The sequence below is a fragment of the Arachis hypogaea genome, chromosome 16 (genome assembly GCF_003086295.3).
Source record: "Arachis hypogaea cultivar Tifrunner chromosome 16, arahy.Tifrunner.gnm2.J5K5, whole genome shotgun sequence".
Lineage (NCBI taxonomy): Eukaryota > Viridiplantae > Streptophyta > Magnoliopsida > Fabales > Fabaceae > Arachis > Arachis hypogaea.
This window is the reverse complement of record NC_092051.1, coordinates 23,509,582-23,527,081: the sequence shown is the minus strand read 5'-3', so window position 1 is coordinate 23,527,081 and position 17,500 is coordinate 23,509,582. Positions and strand designations below refer to the sequence as shown.

The following is a 17,500-nucleotide window of genomic DNA, read 5'->3' as shown; positions in this document are numbered from 1 at the left end:
TAGCCACAACAAGGCAGGCGGAAAACACACCGGCCTTGTCCCAACTAACACTTAACAAGCCAAGATTTGAGCAGGACACAATATTAAGCATCATGCAGGAACCAGACTAGAGAACACCTTTTCTCAATTACATCAACACAGGTGCTATACCAAACGAGGAGTCGAACTTAGCGCTCTTCCGAAGAAGAGCAAGCTTCTACACAGTACTCGAAAATACCCTGTACAGGCGAAGACACTCCCAACCACTTCTCAAATGCATCAGCAACGATGAGGCCAAAGACGTTATGGCAGAAATGCACGAAGGGGTTTGTGGAAACCACATCGGCGGCCAAGCACTGGCAGCGAAGATATTGCGAACAGGATACTATTGGCCGACGATAAAAATGGACTGTATTTCGAAAGTCAAGGCATGTGATAATTGTTAAAAGCACGCCACCCTCTCAGAGATCCCGGTCGAAGAACTCCACACCATAGAGGTAAGCTGGCCTTTTGATAGGTGGGGATTGGATATCCTCGGACCTTTTCCGAAAGCGCCAGGCCAGGTAAAGTTCCTTTTAGTATCAATAGACTATTTCTCTAAGTGAATAGAAGCACAACCACTAGCACATATAACGGCAGAAAAAGTGCGATCTTTCCTATGGAAAAACATTATATGTAGATATGGTATCCCAAGAGAGATAATCTCGGATAATGGAAGACAATTTACAGACCATAAATTTGCTGCCTTTTTAACAAATTTTAGCATTAAACATCATTTCAGCTCAGTCAAGCACCCGTAAACTAACGAGCAAGTTGAATCAGCTAACAGAATTATCTTACAAGGCTTAAAGAAAAAGCTCGGCGAGGCCAAAGGAGAATGAGCTGACCTCATTCCAGAAATCCTATGGAGTCATAATACCAGCATCCAATCTGCTACATGAGAAACTCCCTTCAAACTAGTATATGGTGCAGAAGCACTGATCCCGGTAGAGGTCAGCGTCCCAACTTTAAGGGCCGAGCTTTATGATCAATCGAACGACTTGCAAGCTCGAACAGCCGAGCTGGATCTTGTGGAAGAAGAAAGAGACATCTCAGCCATAAAGCAACGAGCCAGGAAACAGTTCATAGAGCGAAGACAAAACAAAAGAGTAGTTCATAGGTCCTTCAATAAAGGAGACCTTGTACTCAGGCGAACAGAAGAAGTTCGGAAAACTCCAGCACATGGCAAATTAGCAGCAAATTGGGAGGGACCTTTCCGAGTTCTCCAGAATCTCGGAAAGGGGGCTTACAAACTAGAAACTCTTAAAGGAGATCAACTTCCAGGAACATGGAATGTCTCCTCACTAAGGGAATATCAATAATGACACATGCTGTAAATCCGCGAATGATGGTACTCTTTTTTCCCTTCGAAGGTTTTTTCCCAAAACACATGGGTTTTACTCGGAGAGGGTTTTAACGAGGCCGGACGCCACAAATCATTATATAAATGTCACTTATATTGCAAGCAAAACATTTATGTTATCATAATAGCTAGCAGATATTTCAGTCAATAACAGTCAAAATAATCCGAGCTTCATACTCGGAAACTAAAAAAAATGTACGCCGAGCATAGTACTCGGAAAAATCCAAACAACAAAAGCAAATCAAGTTTTTACAACAAATTGTAAGGGCTTACTCCGCCTTATCACCTATACTAGAGCCACCACTCTCCTTATTGATAACCTCATCATCAAAAAAATGGCCGTCGACGACCATCTTCATTACGTAAACACCATTGCTATTGCAAAACAAAACCTTACTGTTATCATAACTTTGCCAAAATATCATATCTTATAAAAGGCTAAACAGTCACCATAAAACCGAGCTCCATACTCGGAAACCAAAAAATCACAACCGAGAATAATACTCGGAATTATCCAAAATGCAAAACAAACAAGTTAAATACAAGTTCTAAGGCCAAAGTGCCATATATAGAGCTTACAAAATAAAGCATAAATAAAGGCCTAATCTGCCTTATCACCAATGCTGGACTCCTCACTATCACTTCCAGCAGCAGCCTCGTCATCCACAAGCTGGCCATTCACGACCACCTTCATAACATCAAGCCTCGAAGCATCGGCTTCCGAGTAGAGCACCTTAACCTGAGAAACAGCACGCTCAAAACCTTGAGCAAAAGCCTCATAAATTCCACTCTCTAACTCTTTAATCCGAGCAGAAAGTTGATCATTCTCAGACCCCATAGTCTTCAATCGTTCAGAAGACGCCTGATGCAGCCGCCTCTCCTCAGCCAATTCCAGCTATTTCTTCTCTATGGAAGAAGATAGCTCAGCAATTTTTCCCTCCTTTTCCTGGATGATTCCAGACAGCTCCTCAACACGGGAAGCTTCCTTCTCTTCCCAACCCAAAGCGAGCTCCTGTGCCCTACCAATAGCCACAATACGAGCACCAATCACCTACAAAAAGAAAACAATTAATAACAACATCACAAGAACACCATGCACAACACTGCAACAGTTAGTTATACCTGAAGAAACCGGCTAACACCAGCTCGACCCACTTCATCAATCATCTTCATGTCATCCGGAAAATAGCAAAGCTCGTCAGCCATAGTACTAAAAGGGTAAATCTTTGCCCATAAAGATCTAGCATGCTCATTTTCATCATATCCATAAAGCCTTTTCTGCGATTCATACGTAGACTCAACCATTTGCAGTATCATTGAAGACTCTCTTTTACTGTCCAATACCTCGGCGAGACCACCTTTCACCTGTCCTCTCTTCCGTTTAGACTTCTGCACGGGGCCATATTGAACCATCGCAGCAGTAGGACCTAAACTTCCTTCTCACTTTTCTTGTGTTGGTTGAAGTAAGACTTCAAACCCGCAGTGGTAACAGCAGGAGCTTTCTCGGCTGCAAATCAATAATAATCAAATCAGGAGGGACATGTCAAAATAAAAAAGTAAAACAAACATAGTAAAACAAATTACCTATGTGCTCATACACAGCCTGCCTATCAGTATCCCATTTCAACATTTCAGCAACCGACAACAAACCTTTTGGACCCAAAGACTTAAACAAGAAATCCATCACGATATCATCGTCAAGAAGCCTATCATCTACGTCCAGTGCTTGATATGGCTCGGGACACCAAAATAAAGGGAACCTTTCGACTAAGTGCTCGTTCAAATAAAAGGGGAATTCCTCAGGAACACTTCTAACCTTTACAAACATGGATTTGAAATCTTTAAACGAAGATTTATATAAACCGAATATAGCCCGACGAGGATAGCTACTAAGGTTCATCCACAAACCCCGACTCACCCTTTTCGCTTGAAATAAAGAGAAAAATAGCCTGAAAGACGGCGGCTGATCTAACAGTTCCATCAATATCTCGAACGCCCGAACGAAACCCCAAGAATTAGGGTGGAGCTGGGTTGGGGCGCAATTTAACCAATACAAAACCCCACACTCAAACTCGGTAAAGGGAAGCTTCACGCCCAGCTCAGTGAACAGACAGCTATACATGTAGAAGAAGGACCAATCATTTAATCGGTCACAGACCCGGTCATCCCTCCCGCAAGGTAATAACTCTATCCTAACGTTACTACCATCTCTGACCCAAATATTCGACCCCAACAGCCTCACCGACTCCTCATCATCGAACTGAGACACACGCTCTTTTACCCTAGCATCAACCCAACCATATGGGTCACCCACATTACAGTTCTCCATCAAGGGCAACGAAAGAGAAAGCAAGAAAGCAAAGAAGAAAAGCAGGGAAGAATCAACACTGACCTTGCTTACTCATTTTCAGACAGGAAGAGAAATAAACTTTTTTCCAAAACCCAGCAGTTTGAAAGAAAAGAGAAGTACAACAAAAGATAACCTCTATAAAACAAACGGTTATTAAACCCCTTGCATTCAATCCAGATTGTTAAAAAAGAGAAGCATTAACTCACTGAGAAATCCAACGGACAGGGGTGCCTCGGAAAACGGAGCACGTTTCACATCAATCGTGTCATAATGGCGCGAAGAACGAAGCCATTACTACATACGAAAACGTTTTACATTCTGCACAGAACCAGGTCGAGCTTGGGGGCTGTAAGGAACATACACGGCAACGATTCAGCGGCCGAGGCTTGTGACATCCCTGATTCGAAAGCTCGCCTTAGTCCTGTCCAAACCAAGGCAAGCTTGGGGGCTATGATACATCACCACTATCCTCGGCCGCCCGGAAAGCTCGGCACGTGAACAGATAAGATCGGCCTCACTCATTTGAAAATAGGAAACGTGCTCAACAAACCTAATCACCAAAACAGAATATGATAACCAACCTACAAACTCGGACTTATCCACAGTAAACGGGTAAAACAACTTCTATAAAGCCGAACTAATATTCTCGGCTAAAGGACAGGTTCCATTCTCAATCTTCTATTCTTTACTTAACTGATTCACTGAAGATCATTATTGACTTGAGCGTCGGAGTATCTTTTGCAGGTATTCCTGCCGCGGTGTTCGATCCAGCCGACGTGTAGCCCTTCCTCTCCGACAGTCGCCTGCTTAGAATCGCTAAACCTCGGCCACTCCAGTACAAGGACGAATCAATTATTATTATTATTATTATTATTAAGTGACTATATATATATATATATAAGAATCTAATGAATAAATTTATTATTATTTTTATTTAAAAAATACAAAAAATTATAGTACAGTATTATTATGTAATTAATAATAATAATAATAATAATAATAATAATAATAATAAATAAAATTATTAGAGATTATTTTACAAGAAATTTAAGGTTAAAACTATTTGATATTTTTGTATTTAATATAATCAAAAGATATACTATTTTAAAAAATATGTATTTAATATAAATCTAAATTAAAATATTTTCTTTTAATACATATTTTTTAATACAAACATATATATTTTTTTTACATATGACATCTTTTGATTATATTAAATACAAAAATATCAAATGGTTTTAACCTTGAATCTTTTGTAAAATAATCTTTATTATTATTATTATTATTATTATTATTATTATTATTATTATTATTATTATTATTATTATTATTATTGAGTGACTATATATATATATATATATTTAATGAATAAATTTATCATTATTTTTGTCAAAAAAATACAAAAAATATGTACAATATTATTGTGTAATTAATAATAATTATTATTTTATTTTATTTTTGGACGAATCACTATTATGTCTAACAGAGAGAAACGTTGAGGATTGATTTGTACATTAGTTTTTCTTGTGGACTAAAATGTCCGTTTTTAAAATCTTTGGGAACTGATCTGGGTAATTACTCTGCCAAAAAATGAACTGGGACTGTCTGTCGAAGTAAAACCTTGGGGATTGATCTGTCATCTGTGTATTAATTTTTCTTGGGGACTAAAATGTCCGATTCTAAAATTCTTGGGGACTGATTTGGGTAATTATTCTAAATATTATGTATATTATTATATTAAATTATAATTAATTATTTTTATTTACATAAAAAATAAATTAATATTTTTACACCTAACGAAGAAATATTAAATTATAATTAATATTTTTATCACAACCTCAACTAGAAGAGAGATTTTGTACTATACCATTAATTTTTTTTAAAAAATGCCCAACTTTAAAATAGACATCACCATAGACAGTTGAAAGAGGAATTGATTGAACACATGCCAATTTTACAATTCTTGTCATCAATTATAGACCTTAGTTATGTTTTTCTTTGTATTAAGTAATTTTACAAATTAGTATAATTCCAAATTATATATTGTATATCATTGTTATATATGAATTTTTTTAATATTAATATCTTTTAATAGTGAATTATTTTTAAATTTATAAATTTAAATAATATTTTTGAAAACAAATAATTACATTAATTTTAAATATTTTAATTAATTAATTAAGTAGGACCATAACAGAGACTAAAATTAGTTCCTCCTAATGGAGAAGAGAAAGTTTTTTTGAATTCTTATTTACTGTTTATGACGTAAAAGGTGATGTAAAGTTATTTTTTATGACAGGCCATAAATAGGAACTGAAATAAGTTCCTTATTGGAGATGGTCTAAGATATATCTGTAAATTTTGCTTTTTGTTTTCCAAATTAACTTTGCATATTAGATGATTTTTTGTATTCAATGTAGGCTTCCCCATTGCTCTTCTATTCTATTTATGTCACTCATCTGAAGTCTACATCTCGGATCATAAATCCAGGTCTCATAACTGGAGGAATCATTCTGAAATATTTGGTAAAAGAAACGACCCAAGCTTCTCTGCGTAGCATATCCAACCTGAAAACATATGTTTGACAACACCACAATCAGTTAGCATTTCTCCCTCCTACTTGAATCCTCACTAAAACACATTCTAAATATTTCAAAAGTAAGATTTTGGGTTCCCCCTTCCTGATCTCTCTAACTCGGTAACTCCAAATGAAATACGACAAGCCACTAGCAACCGAAGAAAGAAGCCATTTTTCCTGAATAAACCAATGCTATATTTTCAGAATAGAGTTCCAACTAAGACAGATGAGGAATTACTTGTGTTTTCATTTTATCATAAGTATACTTTTTTAAGGAACAAAATAAAAAAAGAAACCAACAATCCTTGTAGACATTCATCATGGCCCACAACTGTTTTTGAAATTTTGATCGTCTCATATCCAACATTATAATTAGTAAAATAACCCCCCAAAACGGAAAAACAGGCCAATGCTCACATATCCTCATCATGAGAGCATTTTGCCAGTGGCTTTCTGGCCTCCACCTCCTTCAATCTCACCTCCATCATAGCCACTTCTCACTGCCACAATTCCTTGATGTGTGAACCCATAGCCAGCCTTTGCACCAACGCAGCCCCTTTTCATGAGTCATGACCACATCGACATTTGGTTTTTGATGCAGCTCCTAGATAAAAATTGGCCCTTTGGTCTTGTCAGGTGGGTCTTCTCTCTATGATGGTAAAATGCATGAGGTTTCACTTGGGCAGCAGGATGCCATATTGTATAATGTACAGGTCTTCCTATGATATGTCTAATAAGTTTAATGCAAAACAAAATCATAACTATAGCGGGCAAAAAAACGAACCAGAACAGAAAACAAGGGAGAAGAATGTTAATGGAGGGAAACCTGTCCATAAGCAAATAATGAACTATTAAGACCAGCAAAGCAATTCTAGCAAGGCAACCGAACACGCTCAAAAATTCAAGCTGCAAAATGGTGTCAAGTTCATTGAACACTGAAAATTAAGTAATTTGAATAACATAGAGAATCAATTTAGCAGAAATAAAAAAAGAAAAAAAAAATGTCTAAGTTGCTTCCATGTGAACAACAGAAACAAGGATGAAAGTCAAGTCATTAATCAATATGAGATGGAATAATGAAAAATATGATCGATTTGCTACAAATATACAGGGATTCCTCCTCTTCATAGAGGCATTACAGTAGGTGATTAGCTAAAACTATGGAAAACACTAATCCTAAAATTAAGAAGGATATGATGAGAATAAGATACCTTATATCATCTCTGCTGTTTCAATTGGCGCATCTATCTTGGTTATAAAACAATAGCAGAAGCGTATGTAAAGAATCCGTGAATCTTGTGACAATGGAAGAATGAGTCGTTTTAGTGATATTACCAATAATCACCACAAGAACATGATCCATCTTTAAAATGGTGGAATCTATTAATATCTCTGACAATAATTTCCCGCGACACAATTTTGCATACAAATTTGAAAAAGGTGTGGCAATCAACACAAACTCGTAGATTCTTCTTCACCCTTATCGGGGCTCCAGGTGATGTAGCAATTAAACCAAAGGCTACAGCAAGTTTCTCACTATGGTGATATAATAGCTTCTCCTTTTCACTTTGGTTCACGTTATGTAAATCGATGTCTATGATGGGCCTATATCCAACTTTACTTAGAAGATCACTCAATTCATCTAGTTTTTCATATATTTCATCACTTCTAGAATGACTTCTGTCTCCAACAATGAACGTATATACCTTGTCTTTGACCTCAAGCCAACTCATTCCAGGCTCCTTCTTTACATTGCTCTCCTTCATAAGTTTTCTAACCTTTGCAACATTTTCCCACATTCCTGCTGATGCATATATATTTGCAAGGAGAACATGGGTACCGGATTTCTCTGGCTCAAGACCAAAAAGCATCTCTGCAGCTTTCTGACCAACTTCTACGTTTTTATGGATTCTTGCTGCTCCAAGAAGCGCCCCCCAAACTGAGGCATCAGCTTCAAATGAAATGGAATTTACGAGTTCCATTGCTTCATTCAATTTCCCTGATCGTCCAAGTAGATCAATCATACAAGCATAATGCTCTTGTGTAGGTTTAATACCAAATTTTTCTTCCATTGTTTCAAAATACTGCTTTCCCTCATTTACCAACCCACAATGATTACATGCATAAAGAACACTTACTAAAGTAATATGATTGGGCGGCACACCATCTTCAAGCATTTGACTGAACAACTGAAGAGCCTGTTTACCTTGGCCATGTTGAGCCAACCCCCCAATCATTGCAGACCATGAGACTATTCCTCTCTTTGGTATCTCAGAAAAGGCGCGACCAGCATCCTCTATGCTTCCACATTTTGCATACATATTAACCAGGGAATTGCTTGCAAAAATATCAGACATAAATCCAAACTTGATGGTATGGACATGTAATTGTTTCCCTTGTTCATACGCAGACAGATTTGAACAAGCATTTAAAAGAGAACTGCAGACAAATGCATCTGGCTTGATATCTGCATGTTGCATTTGCAGATATAGCTTCAAAGCCTCCTCTCCATCCCCATATTGAGAATATGCTGTTATCATTGATGTGTAAGCCACCAAATCTTCCCAAGTTCGTTCTTCAAATATTTTTGAAGCTTCACCTATGTAGTTACACTTTCCGTATCCATCTAGTAGGCTGTTTATTACATAGAAATCAGAATAAATTCCATATTTGATGGAAAGTGCATGAAGTTGCTTGCACATCTTAATTGCCATCAAGCTGGCAACGGATTTGAGAACAGTTGATAAAGTAGTTTGGTTGAAATCTGTATCCTCATGATGCAATTTAGCAAAAAGGGAGACTGCTTCTAAGTCATCACCACAAAGTGAGTAACCAGAAATCAAAGCATTCCATGCAATGATATCCTTCTTTGGCATCAGTTCAAAAGCTCTTCTAGCATCATCCATCATTTCACATTTTGAATACATGTCTATTAGCCCAACTGCAGAAAATAAATCTGAATTAGTATCTATCTTTAACAAACTAGAATGTAACTGCCTGCCCAAATCCTTCAACCCCATTGCAGCACAGCACTTTAGAGCACTCGAGAAGGTAAACAAATTAGGACAAGTTCCAGAGCTTTTCATCTCATCCAAAAGCATCAAAGCTAAATCATTACACTCATGAAGAACACAACCAGCAATAACTGCATTCCAAGACACAATATCAGGGTGCTTAATTTCTCGAAAAACAGCAACAGCATCTTTACTCTCCCCAGCTTTTGCATACATGTCAACTAATGCATTTTTGGAAAATTGATCTGAATCGTGTCCCAACTTCAGCAAAATCCCATGAAGCATCCTTCCTAGACCACCATCCCGCAGTCCAGCACAGGCATTCAATATGATCGAAAGGCTAAATTCATTAGGCCTCACTCCTCTCTGAACCATGTCCCTGAACAAATCCACTGCTTCGACATAGAAATCACTCTGCATATAACAGGAGAACAAGGCATTCCACAAAACAACATTTCTTTCCTCTATTGTGCCAAATAATCTCCTAGACTCACCTAGCTGCCCACACTTGGCATACATAACAACCAAAGCATTAGCAACAAAGCCATCAGAATCAAAACCTGTCACCACAGTCATCCCATGAACCTTCTTGCCCATGTTCAAGTCCTTCTTGATGGAGCATGCCTTAAGGACGCTAGGGAATGTGAACTCATTGCACTTAACACCCAACATGCACATGTCACTCAAGGCTGAAAGAGCTTCATTAACAAGCCCATTCTGCACAAACCCAGATATTAAAGCAGACCAAGAAACCAAATCTGGTTCAGCACTTTGATCAACCAACTTACGGGCAACCCCAAAATGGTGACACTTGGAATACATTGTCACAAGGTGGTTCTTTAGGCTTTGGTTGTTGGAAAACCCAAATTTGATCATATGGGCATGGACCACCATGCCTAAATGGAGGGACTTAGTGGCAACACATTGAGACAACAGGTTGGAGTAGGATATTGAGGGTTGTGTGGAGTATTGAGATGTTAAATCTACAGCGGCTTGTGAAACAAAGGTTTGAATGGTTGGGTTCTTGAACGGGAGGTACAAGCGTTGGAAAATTGAGTGAGGCAAAAATTTAATATACCAAAGCCTTAGACGGGTTCTGTTCATTGACACCATAGTAACACTGTTCCATGAATGTTGTAAACCTACAAGGTAGTTGTTGGTGTCTAACTAACCAAAATGGTGATGGTGTAATTAGTATAATTGGGCAAGGCCTAGTTACAACAATAAGATTACCTCTAAGTAAACATAGTATAAATAAGAGTAAACACTAGCGTTACAATTTCACGAAAAGTGATGAAATGAACTATTTTCTTCTCAAATTCCTCTTCTGAATTATAATTCTTCTTCTTCCTTATCCTACACCAACACAATCACATTCATCAAGATGCACACAAAAACCACAATTCCAATCCTCAACCCTGTGTATTAATAGAATTGATATGGTTTTAACAAAAAGAAAAATCAAATGTTGGGTTGGGTCAGAAAACGAATCACTTTCAGATAAAACAGTATGAATGAATGCCAAACACGAACTTCAATATCAAATATTGGGTAAATTGGCTTACAGGAAAGCAAAGATGAAAACTTGAGGTGCGGCCTGGCCACTTTATTTTTATTTTTTATTTTGTTTTCCAGATTGAAGAGCACCACCAAGTTCAAGGGTATCGGCAAAGTAGCAGAACACGCAACAATGGGCATGCTAATTATGTTGATGCAGTTCAGGGCAGCAAAACACTGGCAGACGGGCGTCACTGTTAAAGAGAAGCAAAAGTCAGGAAAAAAAGGAAGCTAAAGGTTGAGAGATGGGCGGCTGCAAGGAGGGAAGGGAGACTCAGCCTCAGACTGAGTGAGTGTGACTGCTCAGGCCGGGAGGGAGGGGACGCTTCGTTTCTATGGACTATGGAGAGGGGGAAAAAAAGAGCATTTACCCAAATAGATCCTAAAAAGTTTTAGGTCGTTACGTTGAAGTGAGGTTCTTGAAGTTTATAAAAGTAAGATATATAGGTTCTTTCAATATTCTTTTAAGAATTTATTTGTCCAAATAAAAATTAAGATGAGACTTATGTATTTTACTTTTCTAAAGTTAAGAGATCTCAATGCAATAAAAAAATTTTAGAGACAACAAAATCCAACACAAAATTCTTTAGGGACTTATTTGGGTATATACCAAGGTTCTCAAAATTGAACCGTTTTTGTTATTAATTTATCGGTTTATTAGTTCAGCCGTAATTCAACTGGTATAACTATTTTATAATAAAATAATAAATAGAATATAAATAAATACATTAAAATATAATTATAGTCTAACATAAATCTTAAAATATCATTCAAATTTAAAGTATTATAACAACCAATGTCTTATGATGTTATCAAAGTACAAACTCAAAAGTCAAATAACAAAAGAAAATATCCAAATATAAAATGTCAACGTGAAAATTTCTCATCAATCATAAAAAATCCGCAAAAACTTATACAGAAGAATCAAAAGATGCACAAATGAGTGTTTTTTGGTTGACCCTATCATCCATGATTGAAAGAAAAATTCATTGAATTAACTAACTAATTCAATTTATGCTTTTCTTTATTGAATTAACTTCAAAACTGGCCAATTTATGTTAGCACAACAATTAACAACTTTGACAAAAACTGACAAGATTTAACATAGATTAACAAAGTTTTTAACATAATTTTAAGTTTTTAACAAGGCAAGTACAACAATTAACAAAGTTTCCCAATTTTAACAAACTCAGCACAATGATTAAGAACAGAAAAAAGCACTGAATGTCTGAACGAGGACAAAATTGATCATCAAGAAAATTTAACAACGAAAGAAAAAAAAAATCAAGATTGAGAAGTGAATCAGTAACAAAGTTATCAAATTATCATCAAGCATCAAGACAGTAACAGAGTTATCGAATAAAATATCATCAGGGAGCAAACTCAGCAAAGCCAATCAACCAAGAACAAACACTGAGAACTGAGCCACTGACTGAGCATTCGAGGCATTACCTCCGGAGTGGGTAGTAGGTTTGAGGGAGAGCGCCGGACGTCGGGAAGCTGGCGATAAACACTGGCGAGCTGGCGACGGACGATGGGGAGCTGGCGACGAACACTGGCAAGCTGCCAACGCACACGACGGACGGACGACGGGCAAGAGCTGCGGAGCAGGACCTGGAGATGCTCACGTTGGCGAACTAAGGGAGGATCTTCGAGCACGACGAACCAAGAGGATTAGCGAATGACCGGGTGAGACAGGAGGGCGGCGCGACGGGCGGCTAGGGTGAGACGAACGGCGGCGCGATGGAAGACCTTTGGAACTTGGAAGAGCTGCGTGAGGGAGAGGAGAGTGAAAGACTGAACTCAGAACGGCAAACCCTTTCCCTTTTTTTTTTAATTAAATATCAAAACGGTGTCATTTAAGATGGGTATCGGTTCGGTTCAACCGACCGAGAACCATCCAGGTCAACAGTTTTAGCATGGTTTTTTCATTGACGGTTTCTTTTGGAAGACCGAATGGGGTAATACCATCGGTTCACGGTCCGACTAATCGGTCTGATCTGGTTTTTAGAACTATAGTATATACTCAAAAAAATATATAGAAAAACCAAAATTATAAAAACTAAGAGCTGGTGACGACGACGGCGAGCTGGCGAAGAACACTGGCGAGCTGCCAAGGCACACGACGGACGGACGACGGGCAAGAGCTGCGGAGCAGGACCTGGAGATGCTCGCGTTGGCGAACTAAGGGGGGATCTTCGAGCACGACGAACCAAGAGGATTAGCGAACGACCAGGTGAGACAGGAGGGCGGCGCGACGGGCGGCTAGGGTGAGACGAACAGCGGCGCGATGGAAGACCTTTGGAACTTGGAAGAGCTGCGTGAGGGAGAGGAGAGTGAAAGACTGAAACTCAGAACGGCAGAACCCTTTTCCTTTTTTTTTTTTAATTAAATATCAAAACGGTGTCATTTAAGATGGGAACCGGTAGTATAAGTGATTCGGTTCATTATTAAAAACCGCTCATGACAGAACCGGAGGAAAACCGTTAAACCGGCCGGTTTTCCTAATGCGACGTAGTTTCGAGAGAGAGAGAGAAAGGGGGGAAGAAGAAGAAGAACGCGTTGCTGGTCTTCGTTACTTTCATTCATTCCTTCACTCAAAGAAAACAAAATGGAAAAACCCTAGCTAGCCTTCACCACCGCCGAATGCGGTGATCCACTGCCGACGTTCGTGGCTGTCCGAGGAGTCTTTCTTCGTACTGTCGGCGTTATCCAAGTCAAACCCCTTGTTCGCTGTCTTCTTCCTCGCTCGGCCCATCCTCCATCGGATTCGTCCTGCTCGCGGTCGTCCTGTCACCGTCGTCGTCGTCTCGTCGCCCTCTCAAAGGTCAGTGGCTTTGGTGTGCACTTGTTCTTCATTTTTCGTTTTATTCTCTGACTCTCTGTTCTGAAATCAACAAATCATTGAATGATTATAGGGTTTTGTGTTTTTGTTGAAATCATTGATTTGCTCTGGCTTTGGCTTGCTGCTGTGGGTTCTGGTGTGCTGTTATGTGTTTTGTGGCTCCGCTGTGCTGCTGCTGCTTTGTGTTTTTGTTGAAATCATAAACGATTAATAGCGAAATTTCCAATAAACAATAGAAACTATAAACGATTCTCTATCCTGTTTTAATATAATTACAATATTCTGCATATCATCATCAACTATGATTTTGATATGTGTTTTTATCACGTATAAATTGCAATGAAATTTAAACGTAAATGTGTTGATATGTTGGTGTATATTCCTTGCCAGGGAAAACGGATGGAGCTTTTGTGCATCAAACAATGGATAAGTGGCCTTCTTCCAACCGTGAGTGAGTTTAAATTGTTTAAAGCTGTTATTCTATTTTATTATATTGAAATAAATCAAATAATTGATTCATAATACAGATTATTCACTAAGTAATTTATATGGCTCTTGCATCTTCTAGGCTATTCTTTAAAAGCTGCTTTGATGATTAACTATGACCCAGTTGGACCATCTCTCTGTCTACCATGTAAGAGGAATTATAATTTACAACTTATATTGAAAATTATTACTGTATTTTTTTTTCCAGAAATAATGGATTGATTTATAATGAATTGGATGCTGACCTCTTTGTTGATTTCATATACAGACTGTAAATATATAAATGACAAACAGAAAATTTCATAGTTAGATATATACAATAATTAATGTAAGCTTGAATTATCTCTTCATAAAAATTGTTTTTCCACTTGAAATTGCTTAATTTTGAAGTACATCTTGCGTTGGTGTGTTTAAGAACTTTGGTAACTGTATACCACCAACTAACTCTGGTTTAAGATGATAGAGGAGCTATATTGAATTATTCTTTTAAGTGTACATCATATGTGACATTAGCCCTATTTTTCTGCATTCTAATTCTTGATTTACTAATTGAAATTATGTCAATTAAAGAAAAGTGGCTTAGTGCATGGTGCATAAAACCTGTTGGTGGAGCACTTGTTAGGCAGGAACCAGAATATTTCTTATTAGCCTGTAAGTACATGAGTCTAAATTTCAATTTCAGAATATTAATTTTTCATTTTATTTTATTTTTTTCAAAAGAAATAGAATTTTAAACAGATTCTTATTGTTATTTATTTATTTTATTCTTATTGTTATTTTATTTTATTATGGAACAATTTTTTTCTGTTGAACCATAGTTAGACTGATTAAACCAGTAAACTAGTGACTAGATCGGTCCAATTTTCAGAAAACACTATATTTTTCTTTTAAAAAAAAAAGTGGTACTTTTAAATTTAAAAATATAACAAATTAACAGAATCGGTTACTTTGGCCGCAAAGATTTCATAGTAGTAAAAGATTTATAAAGATCTTCAAAGATTATATCTCTTGAATAAGATAAGATAAGATAATACCCGAAATTATTATATTTATAATTTGTAAATAAGAGATATAAACCAAAAAATAAGAGAGTCGTGGCTGTTATCTACATCATATAAATACAACACAAACTCACGAGTCAGTGTATACACTATACACATAGTCTTTGAACTCCAAACATTTTTGGTTTTCTGATTAATCAAATAGTTGAAGCAATACATTATTATTATTGTTAGTGATGGGTTCGCCGGTGAAGAAGATCATGCTATGCAGTTCGGAAAAGGAGATTTTCAGTGTGGAAGAACAAGTGATGGTGCAACATTCGGTGATCATAAACAACATGATCGAAGATGGGTCGTACAACCATGAAGAGAGCAAGATTCCATTGGATTGCGTTGACTCCAAGACTCTCAAGAAGGTCATCGATTATTGTACACATCACACTCACCACCACAACGACAACCAAGAAGATCTTGAGGCTTGGGATGCTCAATTTCTCAATGTTGATTCTAACGGCCTTTATGATTTGTTGATGGTGATTAATCCTCTTATTCTCTTTTTTTCTCATACACTACTGCACATGCATGTTATGAATATAGATATACTATGATATATTGACGAAGATGACTGAAAAAAAAATAAAAACTGCTTTTGATCTCTCTTCAATTTTTATAATCGCCATTTTTTTTTGTCTTTCCACTGAAAATTAATTAAAAACAAAAAAGAAAAAATATTCTTTTTCCCACAGCTTTTGGTCTTTCTGAACAAAACCGCTTTCTGGGTTCAAACTTTGATAAATGTGTCAAGTGTTGAATATAGCCTTTTATTGTTGTATGGGTGAGTGTGTAATGTGAGTGGATTGTGGTATTTAGAATTAGGGTAAAAAATTAATTTTTAGTTAGTAGTAATTTTAAAATAAATCTCAATTTTTTAGAATTTAGCGTTTTTGGTTAGAATTTAAGAAAAAAAAAATTTCACATCTTATGTTCGTAGTTAATTTTTAAAACTTTTAGATTTTTTAATAAGTATAGAGATTAATTTTTTATTATTTGATATTACCAAATTTTTTAATAGTAATATTATATTTTTAATTAATTTTTATTAGAATTTAGAATTTAAAATTTAGAATTTAAAATAAAAAATTTTTTAATTGATTGGTTTTCATCATATACTAACTTTTAAAAAAGTTTCTTATATATAATAGTATATACTTCTAGAGTTCTAGTCTTCTACTATATTTTGCTCTTTCCTTTATTGTTAATGTTAATGTTGATCACATTACCCTCTTAGATTTATTGGCAGCATTTGTAGAACAAACATAAAATAGCATTAATTAGTACCCATTGTAAATTAATTTTGGTATATTTGTATTGATTTCTTTATTGTAAATTTAGGCAGCAAATTATCTTGAGATTAGAAATCTCTTGGATCTGATATACGGAACTATAAAAAATATGATAAAGGGAAAGAAAATAGATGAGATACGCAGAATCTTCAACATCAAAGATCATGGCTTCACTCCTGAAGAGGAAGAACAAAATCGCAAGGAGTACCCACATTTTTATTAGAACAAATCTTGTCTACTCTTTAATTTTATTCTATATGATGATCAACACCTAGTATTCAACATGGGGATGTAAGAAAGTGTTTTGGCTCTTTTGATATCGTACCATTTTCTTTTCAATTGTATATTTAGTTAAAGGGTCCATCTAGTGTACAGATGTAGTTTGGTACAGATTTACAGATTTTTGTTTTTATTTGGTTGTTTATTGATTTAAAAGCGTGTCACTAAAAGTGTTACTTAAAGAGAAAGTGTTACCCTTAATCGTTAACTTGGCTCTGATACCAATTTTTAACATTTGACTTTTCTTTCTTTTTCGAAATTAATTCTTCATATTTTACTTCAAATAAGATTATAATTTGTATAGATTCAATTGGTGGTGTAAATTTATAATCTAAAGTATTGACCATTTCTATTATTTCTCTTGTGTGATTATTTATTATTAGTCCTTGATTCTTATTTTTATAGTTTTTTCAATCTTGTTTTAGTTTATAATATTTTTTTTTGCATGGATTATTGTATATAAAATCTTTTATCTGTTTGTCTTTTTCTTTAATATAATTTCTCAAATCTTCAAGAACTTCTTTTATTTCTACACTTTCTGTTGTTTCTAAATATCTTTTTAATTTTTCAACTTCATTCTCCATTTTTTCTTTCAACAGTTTTAATTCTTTTAAGTCATAATATGGTTTTCCAGGCATTTATAAATTTTTTAAGTTTAATTCCAAC

The 17,500-nt window shown here is 36.1% G+C and overlaps 3 protein-coding genes across 13 annotated transcripts; 2 read left to right on the top strand and 1 right to left on the bottom strand.

The window, feature by feature from the left end:
- The first annotated feature begins 284 nt into the window (after window positions 1–284).
- Window positions 285–1,340, top strand: LOC140180061 (uncharacterized). The gene is made up of 2 exons (XM_072220452.1): window positions 285–390; window positions 940–1,340. The coding sequence occupies exons 1-2, from the start codon at window positions 285–287 to the stop codon at window positions 1,338–1,340; spliced, it is 507 nt and encodes a 168-aa protein (XP_072076553.1).
- Window positions 1,341–5,932: 4,592 nt separating this feature from the next.
- LOC112758520 (pentatricopeptide repeat-containing protein At5g04780, mitochondrial) lies at window positions 5,933–12,710 on the bottom strand. 6 transcript variants are annotated; one of them, XR_011874037.1, is made up of 5 exons: window positions 12,333–12,710; window positions 10,889–11,074; window positions 7,521–10,679; window positions 7,136–7,215; window positions 6,537–7,039 (listed from the first exon to the last, which is right to left on the bottom strand). XR_011874037.1 is itself a non-coding variant. In XM_072220051.1 (3 exons), exon 3 carries the CDS (start codon window positions 10,434–10,436, stop codon window positions 7,641–7,643), a length of 2,796 nt encoding a protein of 931 aa, XP_072076152.1. In that variant the 5' UTR covers window positions 10,437–10,679; window positions 10,889–11,074; window positions 12,333–12,710; the 3' UTR covers window positions 6,537–7,640. The 6 variants fall into 6 exon arrangements, 1 of the variants encoding a protein (XP_072076152.1); XR_011874039.1 differs by lacking the exon at window positions 7,136–7,215 and adding an exon at window positions 7,094–7,135 and having other exon boundaries at window positions 6,827–6,958; XR_011874040.1 differs by lacking the exons at window positions 6,537–7,039; window positions 7,136–7,215 and adding an exon at window positions 5,933–6,298.
- Window positions 12,711–13,254: 544 nt separating this feature from the next.
- On the top strand, window positions 13,255–17,066 carry LOC112758517 (SKP1-like protein 11). Of its 6 annotated transcripts, none has more exons than XM_029294054.2 (6): window positions 13,413–13,707; window positions 14,116–14,176; window positions 14,294–14,359; window positions 14,787–14,862; window positions 15,447–15,745; window positions 16,605–17,066. In XM_029294054.2, exons 3-6 carry the CDS (start codon window positions 14,327–14,329, stop codon window positions 16,776–16,778), a joined length of 582 nt encoding a protein of 193 aa, XP_029149887.1. In that variant the 5' UTR covers window positions 13,413–13,707; window positions 14,116–14,176; window positions 14,294–14,326; the 3' UTR covers window positions 16,779–17,066. The 6 variants fall into 6 exon arrangements, with proteins under 6 accessions (XP_025663001.1, XP_029149887.1, XP_072076154.1 ...); XM_072220053.1 differs by having other exon boundaries at window positions 13,421–13,707; window positions 14,782–14,862; XM_025807215.3 differs by having other exon boundaries at window positions 13,430–13,707; window positions 14,116–14,172.
- Window positions 17,067–17,500: the final 434 nt, after the last annotated feature.